Raw genomic sequence first — 18,458 nt, forward strand, 5'->3', positions numbered from 1 at the left:
TGTAATCCCAGCACTTTGGGAGGCTGAGGGCGCTAATCACTTGAGGCCAGGAGTTTGAGACCAGCCTGGCCAACAAGGCAAACCCCCGTCTCTACTAAAAATTTAAAACTCAGCCGGGCATGTTGGTGGGTGCCGGTAATCTCAGCTACTCGGGAGGCTGGCAGAAGAATCGCCTGAACCTGGAGACGGAGGTTGCAGTGAACTGAGATTGCACCACTGCACTCCAGGGCAGGCCCTGGGTGACAGATCAAGACTACATCTCAAAACAAACAAAAAAACCAAACAAAACCTCCAAGACCTCTTCCACATGCTAATCAAGCGTTCTAGTGACGAGCCACCTTCCATCAAAGAAGTGTGCTGCACTACCCCGAGAATACCAGCTTTATGGGGGCGCAATATTAATATACATGAGACAATTAGAGGACGACACAAGACAATATGTCACCAAGTGCCACAGTGCAGACAAAAAGGAAAATGCTTACAACTATGCTCATAGTAAAAATCACACAGAGGCCAGGCATGGTGGCTCATGCCTGTATCCCTAATACTTTGGGAGCCTGAGGTGGGTGGATCATGAAGTCAGGAGTTCGAGACCAGCCTGGCCAACATGGAAAAACCCCATCTCTACTAAAAACACAAAAATTAGGAGGCTGAGGCAGGAGAATTGCTTGAATCAAGGAGGCGGAGGTTGCAGCAAGCCAAGACTACGCCACTGCACTCCAGCCCGGACAACAGAGCAAGACCCCATCTTGAAAAAAAATAAAATCACACAGTTTGGAGCACAGTGGCTCATGCCTATAATCCCAGTACTTTGGAAGGCCAAAGTGGGGTGGGGGTGGAAATCACCTGAAGTCAGGAGATCAAGATCAGCCTGACCAACATGGCGAAACCCTGTCTCTATTAAAAATACAAAAATTAGCCTGGCGTGGTGGCCCGCCCCTCTAGTCCCAGCTACTCGGGAGACTGAGGCAGTAGAATCACTTGAACTCGGGAGGTGGAGGTTGCAGTGAGCCGAGATTGCACCAATGCACTCCAGCCTGTGAGACAAAGTGAGACTCTGTCTCAATCAAGCAATCAATTAAAAATTAACATATGTACTCATTTCTAAGGGATTTTCGACTCTAGCTGAGTGGTCATGGTGAGACAGAAAGAACATGGACTGGATAATTAGGGAATTTATGTTCTGCATTTGATTCTTCTCTTATTTGGTTTTGAACAAGTACCTTCTCTCTGGGCCTGTGAAGTTATGGGGCTTGAACCTGATGCTCTCAAAGGTCCCTTGTGATTCCTAAGGTTTGTGCAGCTGGGAGTCTGACTCCCTGAAACTCCTGAGGCCCAGGTGTGTGTCTGCGTGTGCCTTTGGTGCAGTGGAACTGAGTGCCCAGGAGCAGGGCTGGCAGGTGAGCTGACTCTGCTGTGTCTCGGCCCGGTGTCCACTGTCCTGGAAGAAGGCCGAGCACCCACAGCATTCTATCCACAGATGAGGCTGACAGCCACAGGGTGTGATGTCACGTGGTTTCAGCAGAAACAAACGGGCTGCAGAGCGTGTTGCTACGTTAGACCTGTGAGCTTTTGGTGGACAATCCGTGATTTGCTAACGGGGCTTGCAATAGGAAGGTTATCATAAACTGTTTTAATCCTGCAACTCTCCTCCTCTCAGAGGACTCCAAGGGGGGCATCACCCCTTCACCTCTTCCACTGTGGGCTGTGCACCCAGCCTAGGCCAGGGCTCTGAGCGCCTCTGGACAGCCAGTACTGACTCTGGCCACCAGAGGGCACCCTTGCTGTGGGGAGACCAACAGTCTTCTGAGTCTGAGGAACCTGGTTCCCATCTTCGCGAGAACATCTGGATTTGCTGAAACCATTTTCTACTTAAGTGGTTCTCCACTGGGAGCAGTTTCTCCCCTCTCCCCAGGAGACATTTACCAATGTCTGAAGACAGTTGTGGTTGTCCTAAGCGGGTGGGGGAGGGTGCTCCTGGAATCTACTGAGTAGGGGTCCCAGATGCTTCTAAATGCCCAGTGTGCAGGACAGCTGCCCACAAGAGAGAATCACGCAGCCACGGTTGAAAAAGTCTGCTCCACACGAATCTATTGCCTAAACGCAGAGTGCACCTCCTGGAAATGTAAGTCCTCTGGGGCTGAGCTTTTAGTCTCCTGGGTTTACCTATTCCAAAAAGAAATTTTAGAAGAGCGACCTCAAGGCATTTCCCATAGCCTGAGACATGGGGGTCACTGAAGAGGCGGTGGGGCTGGGCAGAAGGATATGTGAGGATCCCCAGGAAGGAGAATGATTCTGCCCCAGGGGCTGGTCTCTCTGAACAGGGCCCAAACCCCGTGACAGCATCATCCAGTTCCTTATGCTGGAGCAGACAACACTGGCTCTTTGTCTCCCCAAACTGGGCAGGGTGATGGGAAAGCCCCTGGGGGCCCGTCCTTCCTGCAGGGCCAGGGATGGGCCTGCGGCTTTGGGGGCAAGTGAGAAGCAGTTTTCACTGTAGCCCTGGGAACTCTTGGGAGAGAAACTCTGTGGTCCCACCTTCTTGGCATCTGGGCTGAAGGAGGGAGACTGAGACGAACTCTCAGAGATCCTTTCCCCTGGCCTAGATCCAGCTTGGAAACCCAGGGCCTGTGTGCCGTGTCCATCACCAGCTTCCCGAGGAGTGAGGGCCCGTCCTGCCCACGCCAGGGCTCTCCTTTCCCAGTTCCATGTGTGGCCATGTGGTCATGCATCTGTCACTAAGTAGAGCTGAGAGGCTGCAGCAGCACATGCTCAGGAGGGACGCACCTACTCCTGGGACCGAGGAACCAAACACTGGGCAAAGGGGTGCTCTGTGCCAGCTGAGAGCTCCATGTCATAGAAAGGGAGTGGGGACAAATCCTAGGCTTGTAATTGGCAGCCTAGAGACAGTAAGGCAGTGGGGTCAACAGTCTTGGCTCCTGGAGTACCCCTCTCTTTTGGCATGTCCTTGTTTGGGCAAAAGACCCTCTCTGTCACATGTCCCCCACTTCCCAGGCACCTGATGCCTCACTGCTGCTCTGCTTGGCATTCTTAGGGCCTGGGGAGCAGAGAAAAGGGGCCCCTGACAGCTCACTCCTCCTCACCCAACCCTTCTGCTCCAAGGTCGTCCGCAGGGGTCTGAGGGACGTTCTTTAAGGACCCCTGCTATGGTCTGAAGTTCCTCCCTTGAGGCAGGTTTCCCACTGTGCCCAGGAAGCTCCTCATGCCCTCGCCTCCTTCCAACCTTTCTCTCTGAGAGTAGATGCTGGCGGGAGGGAAGAGACTGGCTGGTGGGTTGTGTAGCTCCACTCCAGACCTCAGGCTCACCCAAAACTCCTGCTCGGGCCCCCTCCCATCACACCAGACCAGAACGCAGGAAGAGCGCAGCGGGAGGACAGGCGCTCACTGCAGGGAGGTGGTCAGCCAGCGGGCGGTTTGCAGGGGCGTTTTATTCATGGTCACAGTAGAGAATTACAGAGCAGAGAAGGCCGGTGTCTCCCTTCCCCACCTGCCTGGGTCCTAGGGAAGTGGAGAGAGGAGGAAGTGCCTGTGTGGGACAGAGGTTTCCAGGGTCTCAGAGATCAGAGGGATGGGAGAGAAGTGGCAAGGACGTGTGAGAAAGGGGCTGGAGACCTGAGCCCGAACTGGGGAGACGGGTCCTGGAGAAGACTCAGGGAACACAACCACCGCGTCCTCTCTCCAGGCGAGACCCTTAGTTTTCCCCCTTAGTGGGCAGGATGGAAATTATAGAAATCTTATTCTCATCTCCCTGAAGAAAAGTCGAGATTAGGAATGTCCCCTTAGTCTGATTAGCAGTGAGGTGGGAGAGGAGGGGCACCCTGTCTGGGTTTTCCCCGATGCCACACCTTCCCTGCAATGCTCCCCACCTTGGGTCCAACTCCACCCCTTCAAATCCTGCAATTTCAGCCCGTGTCCAGCCAGGGGAAGGTACTAACCCAGAGACTGACTTTGGAGAACTCCCCAACTTCCCACCTTCCTCTCCAATTAAGGGGGATCCAAGGGCCACACTGCTTTGAGGTTCTCCAGATTGGGGGAGGTGAGGTTTTCCTCCCCAGTTTTGAGTCTGCGGGTCTCTGGGCAGAAGCTCTCCCTGGGATCCAGGCACCCCTTTGCCCCCATCATGGAAGCAGGCTTTACCTCCAGCCCCTCGGGCCTGAGGGACAAGGGCTGAAGCCTCTCACCTGCACCCCGTCCCAGCCCGGCCAAGAGAGGACGCCCTGGAAAATGCCAGGTCCCTGGGAGGCTCCTAGGTCCTGGGAGCAGGGTGCCTGGCTTGAAGACCCCTGGGAGCTGCTGCTCTGACGGAAGAGGAGGCAAGAAGGGCCCCGAGAGGCAGGTCCAGTTGGAGGCGAGAGGGGGCAGGAGGGGAGGGGTGAAGGAGGCAACTGCAGGCAGCTCGCCTTGGACGCTCCCCAAATGGCAGCAAGGGCCCAGCTGGCAGGGGCCTGGGGCAGAGCCAAGTCCTAGAGAAAGAAAGAGAGAAAGGGTCAAGGGAGCCCAGCCTCTCTCAGATGCCTCTTGCTCCTCCCATTTCCCAGGCCTTCTTGTTTCTCGTTTGGAAGCCTCTCTTCCTCGCCGCACTGCCCTTCCTTTTCTTTCTGTCTTATTATTTTTTTTTGAGAGAGTCTCTCTCTGTCACCCAGGCTGCAGTGCAGGCTTGAACCCCTCCTGGGTTCAAGCAATCCTCCCACTTCAGCCTCCTGAGTGGCTGGGATTACAGGCGCGTGCCACTACACCTGGCTAATTTTTGTGTTTTTTTGTGGAGATGGAGTCTTGCCATGTTGCCGGCTTTGCCCTTCCTTTTCTGCTTTTCTTTTCTCTTTTAAGACAGAATCTCTCTCTGTCACCCAGGCTGGAGTGCAGTGGCGTGATCTCGGCTCACTGCAATCTCCAATTCCCGGGTTCAGGCAATTCTCCTGCCTCAGCCTCCTGAGTAGCTGAGACCACAGGCACCCACCACCATGACTGTAGTCTCAAAATACAGACGACGTGGTAGGCACCTGTATTTTGTGTTTGTAAAATTGTATTTTACAAATACAAAAAAATATTTTCTGCATTTTTAGTGGAGACGGGGTTTCACCATATTGGTCAGGCTGGTCTCGAACTCCTGACCTCAGGTGATCCACCTGCTTTGGCCTCCCAGAGTGCTGGGATTACAAGCATGAGCCACCACGCCCAGCCCCTTTTCTGCTTTTCTTTAGGCCTCATCATAAACTCCACTCTTTGGAGAAGCCTTCCGAGACCCCCAGCCTAGGCGAGGGTACCTGCTGCCTGCTCTCATGCCTCCCTGAACCTCTCCTCCAGGGCGCTCGGCCGAGTTAGACTCATGTAGTCATTTGGGTGCTTATGATTTAATGTCTGTGAGCCCAACTCTGTGAAGGCAGGAGCTGTCTTTGTTTTATTTTCCCTAGAATCTACCCAGTCTGGACACATTGAGTGCTCCAGAAAAACATGTCAGCGAGTAAGGGAAGGACAGTGTCTGCTTTATCTCAACGGATCCATTCTTCACTCCCCGCGGCTGCCGCACGAGCCTGCAGTCTAGCCCGGCAAAGGACTGGATGTGTGGCCTTGGGCTTGTCATTTCCGTTTACAGTCTTCTGTTTCCTCATCCATAAAATCCCCTCTCCTAGCTTAGAGTAAGCTGCGTCATGGGGAAGAAGGGGCCTGAGGAGTTCATGACTGGGAGGCCCAGGGCAGGCTTGGGGAGCCCCAGCTTCCCTCTTCTCTGTCTCACTCTGGTCCATAACTCTCCTCCTCCAAAAGGGCTTCCTTCTTCTTGCTCCTTCCAATCCACCCTCTTTCCCTCTCTCACCCTGCCGGGGTCCTGCCATAGGACCTCCCAGCTGGCGGCCTTGGAGATGACTGTATAGAGCTCCACATCACTTTCTGTATGTCAACAAGCCTGACTGCACTTCCACATTTTTCTTAGCGAGACCACGACATTGAACTCAAAGAACAAGCATCGGCCCAGCGGAGCCACGCTGGTCGGGCTACAGTGAGTAAAAACTGGAAAAGCAAATTAGTTATTATTGACCACGTCCAGTGTATTTGATAGGAGCAAGATTTCTGAAGTCAGATCTATGTAGAGAGAAAACGGCGACAATGATCCTCCAGGAGAAGCAGCGTGGGTGGAGACCCCGGTCAGAGCAGCGGCTCTCTGGGTCATTGTCCTTTTCCCTGTATCCCGAGATGAGGTGGGACTGCTGTCGCACGGGAGGGCTGTGTCCCCCGGGCTCCTGAGGTCAAGGCATGGGGAAGAGAGGTGTTATTTCTAAGAGTCCTCCTCTCATTCCACTACCGGGTCCCAATCTTTCTCGGCACCAGCCCCGCAGTCCCCTGGTTCCAGCGCCATAGTCCCGGCACTCCCGGAAGCAGCTTCCTTTCCTGGCACAAAATGCTCTGAGTGAGGTTGGAGGTGAGGGGCTGGCACAGGCTTCTGGAATCTCAATCCAGAAGTGAGGCATGTGGCTGCTCCTAACCTTCTGGCGACCTACCTACCGTTGCTTAGCCTCCCTTAAGGCCCAGCATAGGCAGGGCTTGTGTGCTTGACTGCAGAGGGGAGGGAGGTGCAAAATAGCCCACTCCAAATGGGGCCTGGGAGGGAATCCTCCCCTCCCTTCCCCTCCCTTCCCCTTCCTCCCCTCCCCTCCCTCTCCTCCCCTCCCCTCCCTTCCCCTCCCACTTCTTTCTTTTCTTTTTTCTTTCTCTTTCTTTCTTTCTTTCCACCTGGAGAGGGAACACTTTTTTCTTTCCCTCATAGTTTCCCAAAGAGAGCAACTCTGTGCCCAAGGCATTCCCAGAGCTGGGAGGGGGTGGGTGGGGGTGGAGGAACAGGGAGGCTGTCCAGGTGCTGTTTAGCTCTGGGCTGCCAGACCAGACCCAGCGAGTCCCAGCAGGCCCTGGGCCACCCCACACCCATAGCCTCAGCTGCACTCCCGAGGTGCAGAGCTTGGGGCCTCCAGCAGCTCAGGGGTGGGGTGAAGGCCATGGATCCTTCTTCCGTGAAATTGCCTGGAGTGAAGGAGCAATGCTTGGGCCCTGCACAAGAGCCTCGGGTTGGTCAAGTGTCTCTGTGATCTTTTTCACAGAAAATCTGCTATTGTCAGTTTCCAGCTCACAGCCTCTGTAAGAGCTGCTGTCCGCCTACATTTTCACCTTCTCCCACAAAATAACTATGTGCCTCTGCGCTGGCCTTCTCCCGGTCCCTCTGTCCTGTCCCAGGGCCATTTCACACACTATTCTTTTGCTCGCTATGCTCTCTCTACTCCCTCTGAGGTAAGCTAGCACTCGTGTACAGTTTGGGTGTCATCTCAAATGTCACTTTGTCAACGAAGTCTTCCCTGATGCCCTCGGCACCCTGCCCTTCTCCTTTGCAGCAGTTAGCACAGTTAAAATCACTTATCGATCATCAGTTGGATGTCTGCGCCCCCCTTGCCTGTAAGTCCTATAAAGGCAGTGTTGCTCATTTTGGCTCCCAGCCCCTAGGACAGTGCCTGGCACATTAAACAGGAAGTCATTAAGCATCTGATGAAAGAAGAAACGAATGAGTGAGTGAATGAGTGAAAGAACTCTATCTTCCCAGTCTCTCTCCAGCTGAGCCTCCTTCATCCCATGGGCCTTGTCTTGGTTCCCGCCTTGTCATCTCCTGCCTAGATGCTCTTCAGAGCCCCCCAACTCCAGTGTGCCTCCTTCAACTCAAACTCCACGCACAACACCGGTCATCTGCATAAAATGAAAGTCTGACCGTGACTCTTCCTCCCTGTCCTCCCTGCCCGTGTGAGAAAGTCCTGCTCCCTTAGCATGGCTTGTGAGGCCTCTGTGGCCCGACACCTGTTTGCCTTGCCAGCTCCATCTCTCATCCGTCCCGCTTGTTCCCACCCCATCACAGATCAGCTCTCCAACAGCAACCTACCGGCAGTTCTCCAGATTTGCTACACCTGTTCACAGTTTTTGCTTTATAAATGCTATTCCTGGCCGGGTGTGGTGACTCACACCTGTAATCCCAGCACTTTTGGAGGCCAAGGCAGGTGGTGGACCGCCTGAGGTCAGGAGTTTGAGACCAGCCTGGTCAACATGGTCTCTACTAAAAATACAAAACTTAGCCAGGCATGGTGGTGCGCGCCTGTAATCCCAGCCGCTTGGGAGGCTGAGGCATGGGAATCGCTTCAACCTGGGAGGCGGAGGTTGCAGTGAGCTGAGATCATGCCACTGTGCTCCAGCCTGGGCAACAGAGTGAGACTCTGTCTCAAAAATAAATAAATAAATAAATAAATAAATAAATAAATAAATAAATAAATGCTATTCCCTCTGCTTAGGCATCTTTTTCCTTCACCTGCCCCAGTGTTGTGTCCTCTGGGAAGCTCCAGTTCCTTCTCTGGGCCTGAATGTTTAACACCTAGTGCTTACCTGAATGCCAGCAGCAGTCGCTGGCAGTAATCCCATCTCTGCTCCCCACTAGGTTCTGAGCCTCTCGAGGGCTGTATTTCAGCTCTGAACCCCCACACTTAGTAAATAGCTGGTGCTTAATAGGTCGGTTGAATGAATGAATGAGTTATATAGTATCCCTTGTCTCATGCCCCTTCAGCCATGTACTCAGCCAGGAAAGCCCTCCCTCCCTCTGGCAAAGATTCCTTGGGCCGTCTCAGCCCTGAGCACTCACGGTGGACGCTGTTGCTGCTCCCCTTCTTATCCCCAGAGGCCTCTGGCGACCCCCGGGGGCTCTGCTGTCCCACCAGCTGCTCCACCACGGCCCGATGGGTGAACAGCATGCTGTGCAGGAGCTGAGGGTGAGAAGTAGGTATGGGGTGGGATGGGCTCTCCCTAGCATGTAGTCTCCAGTACACAGCCAGTTGCTAAAACAATAAAATACTCTCATACCGATTGTTTTTTTTTTTTTTTTTTTTGAGATGGAGTCTTGCTCTGTCACCCAGGCTGGAGTGCAGTGGCGCCATGTTGGCTCACTGTAACCTCCGCCTCCTGGGTTCAAGTGATTCTCCTGCCTCAGCCTCCCCAGTAGCTGGGATTACAGACATGCGCCACCATGCCCAATTAATTTTTAGTAGAGATGGGTTTTGCCATGTTAGCCAGGTTGGTCTCGAACTCCTGACTTCAGGTGATCTGCCCACCTTGTCCTTCTAAATTGCTGGGATTACAAGTATGAGCCATCGTGCCCGGCCTCTCATACTGATTGTTAAAAGCCCACTGCCACGGCTGCCTACAGTCTCAGATGCCCTGGGCTCTTCCCTCTGATCCACCACTAAAGCAGTGGCGCCTAGCACAGAAGGAGCCACCCTTTCTCACAGGTGGGCCCTGTACCACTTAGATTATTAATACACCTGCCCTTGGGGTACTCAGGGACTAGGATGCAGGAGGAGAAGAACACTGGAGGCTGATGGGCCCCAGGGGCAGAGAAGAGGGTGGGAGCCTCCTGGGCAGAGGGGCAGGACCTGGTGGAGCCCTGAGACAGGAGCCACCTTCGCGCTTACCTCACTCTGCACACCCACGGGCACCAGCGCTGGCCGACACAGGGCAGGGGCCCCCAGCAGCAAGTGAGGGGACGGCGGTGCCCGCACTTCCCACAGAGGATAGTTGACTACAATGAGCTTGCTGAAGTTGAACTTGTACGTGAACCTTTTGCCTTTGGTCTTATGCAGGATCCTCTTATTGTAGTAATATCTGGAGAATTCGAAGTGGAGAATCGAGTTGGCCGGTGGTCAGGGAATAGAGTCAGGGACCTAGCCACTTTCTCCTGCCCAGCCGGGCTGACTCTAAGCTGCTCTCAGAGAACCACGAAGCAGCTCCCCACAGGCCAGGACACTTGCCAAGCGTGGAGGGGTGGGAACCAGCAGGGGGGCCAGAAACCACGGCCCTTTCCCTTGAACTCTCCCCTCTTAGGCCGTCCGTGTTGGCCGCCTCCTCTCACCTGAGGGCCCGGCTCAGCTTGTCATAATTCATCTGCGGTTTGCACTTCCTGCGGCCCCAGAGGCGGGCCACCTCATCTGGATCCTTGATGACAAATTCCCCGTACTCTCCCTGCTGCCAGGCGATGACATGGCGGAACTCTTCCTTCTGCAGCAGCTCCAGGATGAAGTGCCACAGCTGGATCTGCCGGGAGCCTGGGGACGACTCGGCTTTGTAGGCCCAGTCAGGGAAGGCCAGGCCTGGGCGGGGAGTGGAAAGTGAGGGCTCTGAAGGCCCTGCCCTGGGCCGCCGCTGGAGCAGGGGGTAGACCTGGCCGAGAGGCTCACCTGAGATCCAGCTGCCGGGGGTGGCCGGGATGCCCTCAGCCAAGCAGCTGCAGTGCATGGTCCACTCCAGTGAGAGGTGCTGTGTCTCGGCCTTGGGGAAGTACGGCCACCGCTTACGAGGAAGGGAAGGAAGGCGGGGAGGACAGTGAAAGAGGAAGAAACAAGGGAGGGAAAGAAGGAGGGAAGGGAGAGGGTCAGGAGTGAGAGAAAATGGAAGGGACAAGAGGTTGTCAGTGAAGGTGAGAAAAGGGAATCCGAGGCAGGAAGCTTCCCCATCCCCAGACAGGGCCCATTCTCCTACGGGGACCTCCTGGCTGCCCAGGGCTTTCGGACTCAGGGCTTGGGGCTGAGCCACTTATACAGATGGAGAGAAATGCAAAGGGTCCTGTATCCTGCCCCTGCTGGGGGATTTAGACAGAGAATGAGAGCTCTTCTTAGGGCTTAACAGGATTGGAGTTTTTCCCAAGAGAAGACAAAAGAAAATGTAATTAATCATGGGCTCATTCTAAATCTTGAGTGGGAAGGAGGTGGCATAGACACATACCTGTGCCTTTACAGTATTTCAAACACTTTCACATTTGAGAAGAGCAGATTTTTGTGTGTGTGTGTGACAGAGTCTTTCTCTATCACCCAGTCTGAAGCGCAGCTGTGCAATCTCGGCTCCCTGTAACCTTCACCTCCTGGGTTCAAGCAATTCTTCTGCCTCCACCTCCCAAGTAGTTGGGATTACAGGTGTATGCCACCACGCCTGGTTAATTTTTGTATTTTTAGTAGAGACAAGGTCTTGCCCTGTTGATCAGGCTGGTCTCGAACTCCTGACCTCAGGTGATCCACCTGCCTCAGCCTCCCAAAGTGCTGGGATTACAGGCATGAGCCACTGCGCCTGGCCAAGCAGGATTTTTTTTTCTTTTTGCCAGTGAGTCCTAAGGGCCTGGCACACAGTAGGTGTTCTATAAATGACTGTGGATAGAATGAATGGTAATAGACTTACAGATAGTGTCATTTGTTGTTGAACATCTGTCCCCCACTGAGTGTCAGCTGCGAGGTCAGGAACCCTAGCTGTCTTGTTCTTTGCCGGCCCCCCAGATACTAGTACAGGACCTCATACTCAAAGGTGCTTTATAGATGAACCATGGGCAGGAACCGGGAATCTTGTGGTTCTCAGCTGAGAAGTGTGGGGAGTTTATGGAATAAGCCCTAGTGAGATAGACTTGCCTGATACAGGGAGAGAGGAAAGAAAATGTGTAAGCCCTAAAGCCTTCTGGATGGAGCAAAAAGCTTTCTGGATGGTGCAAAAGGCTGGTTTCCACTATAACTAATGGAAGATGAAACGATATGCAAGGGGGCTGAGGAGGGACGGGAGGGGCTGCCGTGGGGACGAAGCCGTGGGGATGAAGCCGTGGGACCTGCTCCTGGTGGGCCAGGGCACTGGGAGGCTCCTGGACCCTTAGGACTGCCTGTGAGCAGCTTAATGTGACCCGGGCCTGGCTCTCCACCTCTGATGGAGATAGGATGCAGCCAGAACTTGTTAGGCTGTCAGGTCTGGAGGGCACGTGAGGGTTCGTCTGGAGTTGCTTTCTCATTTTCCAGAGGAAGCTCAGGCAGGGAAAGTGACTTGACCAAAGACAGATGGTGAGTTAGCTGCCCTGCCCCCTGCCTCCTGATCCATAGCACTTTCTCGTCTACTGAGTTGCCTTAAGACTTAAAAAAATAATCTATGCTGATGCTTTTCAGACTCTAATGTGAATAGGAATGACCTGAAGATCTCTAAAAAACAGATTTTTGATTCAGCAGAACTTTGGGGACCTAAGACTCTGCACTTCTTTATTTTTTTTTGAGACAGAGTCTTGCTCTGTCACCCAAGCTGGAGTGCAGTGGTGCAATCTCAGCTTACTGCAAGTTCTGCCTCCCGGATACAAGCAATTCTCCCACCTCAGCCTCCCAAGTGGCTAGTATTACAGGCATCTGTCACCACGCTGGCTAATTTTTGTATTTTTAGTAGAGACGGGGTTTCATCTGTTGGCCAGACTGGTCTCGAACTCCTGACCTTAAGTGATCCACCCACCTTGGTCTCCCGGGGATTACAGGTGTGAACCACTGCACCTGACCAAGACTCTGCACTTCTAACAAGCCTGTAGGTGACGCTGCTGCTGCTGGTCCACAGACCATACTTCGAGCAGTGAGAACCTATAGAACCCATGGGATGCAGCAAAAGGAGACTGCAGGTGTTAGAAAGTCAGGAACCCCAGACACCTCAGCTTTTAAGAACCCTGGCTTCCCCGACTCCTGGCACCAAGACATCATCTGGTGTCTCACTCTCCCTTTCCTGGGGAATGCTCAGTGCCAGGGATGTAAACTGACAAACTGACAGGCAGTTAGGGGCAGGAGCTTGGAGGCACCAAGTCTGGCCTGAGCTGAGAGTGTCTCTGGAAATTAAGGTGAATAGGGCAGTGAGTCGATCCAAGCCCACCCGGAATCTGGTTGAATAGGTTACCCGACTCATCTCTCTGTCTCTAAACTGGCAGCTGACATTCTGGAGTCTTCTCTCCTTTCCTCCCCTGAAGCATATGCCCCCACTCCTCTTCCAGCCTCCTTTCCTGTCCTGTCCACTCGGAATTTCCTCCTTGGTTGAACCTCAATCTGATTGGGATCTTTTCTGCTTCCCCTTAGGAAAATGGGCTGGGAAATAGGGCAGGGTGCAGAGGTGAGTTTTGAGAAAGTCCAAGGCACGACCGTTCCCTGGAGGAAGCTGATAGAATTTCCTATGGCTTGGCCTGGCACCTGCTGAATCTGATGGTGTTTTCTGGTCTGAGGATGTGAGAGCTTAGGGTGGACTTAGGATCTGGCAAGAAGAGAATGATGAACCCCGTCACTGACCAGACACTTGGTGTGGTCCACACTACATTAACGGATTGAGACTGACACATACTGAACCCTCACAGGAGGTAGCAGAGGGGTTGCATAACTTCCCTAAGACCACACAGCTCTTAAAACAGAGTAGAAAGCAAGACCTTGAGTCAAGATTTGTAATGTTCAGCCACGTAGGTGGGCTCCCAACACCCCCTTCCCTACCGCCCAAAAGAAAAAAACCTCCCAGCTTCCTGATGCCAGCAGCCTCCTCCCCAGCCTGTCCCGTGTCTGTGGGAGTCCCTGATGGATCCCTAAGTCTCCGAGGACCTTGCCAGTTCTGGGTGTGGAAATCCTTGCCACTGACAAGTCCTGCCAAACACCTGCCCCGCATCCTTCCTTTCCTCCTTGAGCCTCCGAGCTGACCGGGGAACATTCAGAGAACACCAGATCTCAGTTCTGCCTTCATGTCCAAGAGTCATTCTTGGCACTTAACCTTAATTCCTTGTGCTTCACTTTAATCCGCACTCTGGTGGGGATGCTCCCAAGGCTGGGGGTGGGGGTGGTAGTCCCATTCTGTCCCCACCCTGCCCTTACCTTCCAGGCTCCCGCTCCTCCCCTCTTGTGCTATGGGCCAGACACACGAAGCTTGGGGAAGCTCTGACCATGGGTTCTGCACAGTCCCTGATCCCCCAACACCCCCCAACGGCAAGATCGGTACAGTGGCGGCCCTAGAGGAGAATGAGTATTGAAAACCATAAATCAAGAAGGATCATAACCCAATCTCAAATGATCCAAGTGGCTTCTCTTAAGCACTTTGTGTTTCTTGAAGGGTTGTAGCAGCAAGCAATTAGTATTGCCATCATCATCATCATTCTGATTACTGATAATATGATTAACCCCCTTGGCCAATGTAAGTGTTCATTACAACACATGTAGGTTTTAGGTCGTTACTTAATAAAAGCAATACAGATACTGAAGATAACAGAGAGTAAGCCTTAAGCTAGGGCTTGGAGCTGAAGGAAATGTCCACAGCAGAGTTCACCTTTGGAAGATTTTAGTTCATATGAATGGGGCCCTTATCATGCTCCCAGTATTGGGTTTAACATGTGTTCCTATGTTACTTCATTGACTCTTCACAATAACCCTTCAAGATAGGTATTATCTGTTTTGTATGCTAAGGAAATTGAGGCTCAAACAGATTAAGAGACTTGCATAAGATCCTGGCCAAGTGGTGGAGCCGGATGGGAACAGGTCTGTCTGACTCCAGGCTCTGAGCTGTAATCAGTCAATCAGGGCAGAAAGGTTGAGGATGAAACTTCGGAGCAGAGAGGTGAGGCTGGTGGGAGGTCCCAGGTCCGGAAGGAGACACTTCCAGCCTAAACCCTCCATGTGGGCCCTTTGTCAGAAAAATTATCCACAAAGTCCCCAGAAAGTCAGAGGTCAGCCAGCCAGATGGACAGAGAACGATGCAGAAAAGATGAGAAAGACAGAAACACATACAATATATATATAAAAAAGTCAGAGTGTTCAAGACCAAGGCTGCATGTATACGAAGTGGAAACTTGCTTCCGGAGTCACTTTGTTGTTTGGAGCCTTTGAAGGGGCTGAAGTGGATTGACGGCATAATCAGATTGATTGGACAAAAACAAGTGTTTTCAGTGACTGCTTGATTGATTCAGTGGGAAAATGGGACTGTTTGTAAATACAAAGGCAGCGGAAAGAGACAGGCTGTGTGAGTCAGCGAGAAAGAGAGTGAATCAGAGAGTATCAGAGAAAGAACGATGCAGAAATCAGTTGTGGACACAGGTGAGGCCCTGATTATGGCCCAGGGGATGGAAAGATCAGAGGAAAGAAACCAGCTTAGAGGAGCGGGAGTGCGGGGAGAAACCCCTCGGAGACACAGCGATGGTGGTCTCCAGGGGGATATTTTGTGCTTGTTAGCCTTGAACAAACTGCATCCCCCACGCCTCCGCCAAATCCCCAATCTGATTAGAAGCTCTGGTCTCTCCTCTTGATCTCAGCTCCAAGTGGAGAGTGGTTAGTCCTGAGACCTGCTTTAATGCTATTAGTTAAAGCTGCTTAGGTAGGAGAGCAAGAGGGGCTGGGGGCCCGAGAGGGTCAAAGCCAGTCACCTTTTTCCTTGGGGGAGTTTGGGGGAAGGAGAGGGCTACATGCCCTTCCTTCATGTCCCCTCAGCCTCTCTTTCCTTCCCTTCTTGCCTTGCTGGCAATGACCCCAAGGGCATCTTGTCTCTCCCTGCCCAGGCAATAGAGAGGACCCCATTTTGATGCTGGGAATCATCCAGAAGAACCTGTCTCCCTCCTGCAGCCTCAGCTCTTCCTTCCATCTCCCCCAGTGGGGTCCAGCAGCCGTCCTGCTTCTCATTCTCGCTCCTCTGTCCTCAGCCCGGCTCCAGGCTCCCTCTCGACTACTGTCACTGCCCAGTCCCCTCATCCAGCCTCAGACCTCTGCCCAACCCCTCCTGTTAGTCCCCCTCCCCCTTGCAGACGCCTCCAACTCTTGTCTCTTGGGTCCCTGGGGGCCGTGGGATTTAAAAGGTTTGTGTAACTCCATGGAGCAGAAATCCAAACCCAGACACTCCTATTCCCCACCCCCAGACCTGTCAAGATGGGCAGCTGAAGGTCAGGGGGAAGGCCATCCCCTCATACGCCTTCAGGGACCCAAGGGCTGGGGGAAGGGCCGTGGGGTGTCTGGAGACCAGCTTCCAGCTCCGCACCCATCCCTCTGCCTGTCAGGCCCCTGCCGGTCTCCGCTTCTCTGTTTGAGCCCTTTATCTTTCTTTAGCTCATTTGCTCCTTCGCAGTTCTCCTCTCTTCCCTCCCACTCTAATTCTTTTTCCTTCCTTCCCCTTCCCACCCAGCAACCTTCCCTCGGTCTTACCTCCCCACCGTTACTGATATCTTTTCCCACCCTTTTCTCTCTTCTCCCTCGTTCTCTCTCCTGCCAGTTTCTCCCGGTGTCTCCATTTCCGCCTTTACTTACTGTGCCTGTTGAGCCTATGGCCTCTCTCTGTGTCACCCTACCCATCCTGCCCTCCTGGGATGCCCGTTTCCCTCGTCTGGAATGTTGCCTGTCTCACCACTTCTCTCCCCGCCTGGCACTCTGTTTTGCTGTCCCTGTCACCGTCTCCTCGTTACTTTCTGGTTCCTTGTCTGTCTTTCCTCTCCTGCCCACCATGTCCATGCTTTGGAGAAGGAAACTGACCACAGGCCTCCCAGCTTCCCGGCCGTGCCATTAGAGCACCATCTCCCCACTCCCCTACGTCCTACTTCCTCCTCAGATCCCCCAGCACCCCTTGACCTTCCCCCAGTGGAACCTCACCGTGGGTTCCTTTCATCTCATTCCCATCAGCTGTGCCTGGGAGAGCCCCCTGCCTGGACACCCCCTGATCCTTCCCTTTGTCCCCCAACCCAGAGACAAGAAATCCCCTCCAGCAGGTCATGACGTGGCAGAGGAGTGGGCCAGAGGGAGAGGAAGTGAAAGCTCCTAGCAAACAGCTGAGCTGGATGAGTTGGCATTGCTGGCACGGGGCTGAGGACTGGGACCAGGGCAGCAGCATCAGAAGCAGGCATCTGAGGTCATTCTTGCCAGCTAGGGGCCTCTGACACCTTCTGACTCAATCCCCAACCCTCAAACCCCGTGTCCACTTCCAGCCTCAACTCCAACCACAATCTTAGCAAGAACCCTTCAACTGTCACTGAGCCCCAAGCCCAATTGAAGGCTGCATCCATGCGCCCTGGTCCCTGTGCCCACTGGAGCCCCACTGCCCTTGGGCAGGACCAGAAGGGGGTTTGGAGGTGGAGAGACAGCAGCACCACTCTCCCCAGCCCTTCTCCTCTGGTCTCCACTGGGAGGGAGCTGGGGAGATGAGCAGGACTTCCCTCTGCCACAGGAGCACCATCTCTGCGTCTCTCCAGCTTCACAAGCCTGCACCTGCCCTCACCATCACAGGGGCTTTTGTGATAAGGGGGGACCCCCATTCTCAGACTTTAAGCTTCTTCTAGTTCCTTGAGAAGGATCCCAGGAGTCTGAGGAAGGGAGGGAGGGAGGCGAGTGGGGCAGAATCCTCTCATCCCATCAGAGGTTTCGAGTCGGAACACCCCAGCCCGGCTCAGGTGGGAGCTCAATCCTGGTGGCGCTCTGCCCGCCCCTGCTCCTTCCCCCCATGCCGTGAGGTCCACACTGTTACCTGCCTCCCTCTGCCCAGTAGTAGCCACCAGCGGATTGTCAGTCTTCACCCACTGCTCTTCAACCTCAGCCACAGGGATGACAGCAGACCTCCCTGAGACACAGAACCCTGGGGCAGGGAGATAGCTGAGACCAGCACTCAGTCAGCCCCTGGGTCAGATTCGATCCATTCATCCCAGGAGTCCTATCTGCCAATAGCTGACCCCAGCTGTGCCCCATCTCGGGGGAGGAGAGCCTAGTGCCAGGCTGGACCTGCTGTCATTATGATTTCCTTCTGCAGGTGCCAGGGTTCTCTCTGGCCTAAGTGCCCAACATCTGGCTCCGTGGCTGTCCCATACCTGCATGGACGAGCCCTGCCACCTCCCAGGCAGCTTTGGTGTGACCCTTGGGTTCCCCTCTCCGCACAGTGCCTAGCTCTCCTTACTTCTCCCCTTCCTAATTGTCCCACGATCGGCTCCACCATTGGGGTGGTAGGGGACAGAGAAGGGCCCGTCCCTGCCTGCTGGCCCCAGCTGCAGACCTGCCATCGGAGTCCCTTACCTCAGAGCAGCAGCCAAGTCCCCGCGCTCCTCCGACTGGCTCCCTCTGGTGCTCCTCGCCCAGCAACGACCCCTCGCTCATCACGCGCGCGTTAGGGTTACTTAAAATGAGAGTGGGATCTCCAAGCTCCCAGGAGAGCTGATGTGGTTTTCAGACAATAGCATTAACCCTTTGGGGGCTGGTGACACCACGGCCTGGAGCCCCCTCCCTTGCGCTCCCACCCATTTGGGGGTGAGGTGGGAGGGAGTATCTCTCACTGGGTCCTTTGCATCCAGAGCCTGCCTCTGGGGCAGATCGGACATGAAACATCTGACCCACAGGGAGACTGGGGAGAGGGGTACCCCTTCTTTAACGCTGACCTTTTGGGAAGGCCTTCCGCTGTCCAGCCTTCCCACTTAGTCAGCCCTTCTTTTATGCAGCTTTCTGTGGAGATGGAATCCAGACCTGCAGAAGGAACCCCTTCCCAACCTCTGATTCTTGACACCATCTCACGTCTTCCTTTCTCCTCAGAGCCCCAGGCCCCTGCTCTGCTTACCACGGTGGTGCTGGATCTTTGCAATTAGCAACTTTTCTTAGTAGTCTCCAGTAAAA

General features: G+C 53.9%; 1 protein-coding gene across 1 annotated transcript; it reads right to left on the reverse strand.

The window, feature by feature from the left end:
* Positions 1–3,433: 3,433 nt before the first annotated feature.
* ETV3L (ETS variant transcription factor 3 like) lies at positions 3,434–10,601 on the reverse strand. Its single transcript, XM_012449969.2, has 5 exons — positions 10,269–10,601; positions 9,944–10,181; positions 9,507–9,696; positions 8,681–8,801; positions 3,434–4,484 (listed from the first exon to the last, which is right to left on the reverse strand). Exons 1-5 carry the CDS (start codon positions 10,324–10,326, stop codon positions 4,006–4,008), a joined length of 1,086 nt encoding a protein of 361 aa, XP_012305392.2. The 5' UTR covers positions 10,327–10,601; the 3' UTR covers positions 3,434–4,005.
* Between the last annotated feature and the right edge of the window lie 7,857 nt (positions 10,602–18,458).

The sequence above is a fragment of the Aotus nancymaae genome, unplaced genomic scaffold (genome assembly GCF_030222135.1).
Source record: "Aotus nancymaae isolate 86718 unplaced genomic scaffold, 86718_ANA_hifiasm-v0.15.2.pri h1tg000108l, whole genome shotgun sequence".
Classification (NCBI taxonomy): Eukaryota; Metazoa; Chordata; class Mammalia; order Primates; family Aotidae; genus Aotus; species Aotus nancymaae.

Bases quoted from the DNA above. Each gene is read 5' to 3' on its own strand.
- ETV3L (XM_012449969.2), bottom strand. From the start codon at position 10,326: ATGCACTGCAGCTGCTTGGCTGAGGGCATCCCGGCCACCCCCGGCAGC. The intron at 10,182-10,268 runs GTGAGCCTCTCG...CTCCCCGCCCAG, and splicing joins CCCCGGCAGCTGGATCTCAG to GCCTGGCCTTCCCTGACTGG. The intron at 8,802-9,506 runs GTAAGCGCGAAG...TCTCACCCTCAG, and splicing joins CCGTGGGTGTGCAGAGTGAG to CTCCTGCACAGCATGCTGTT.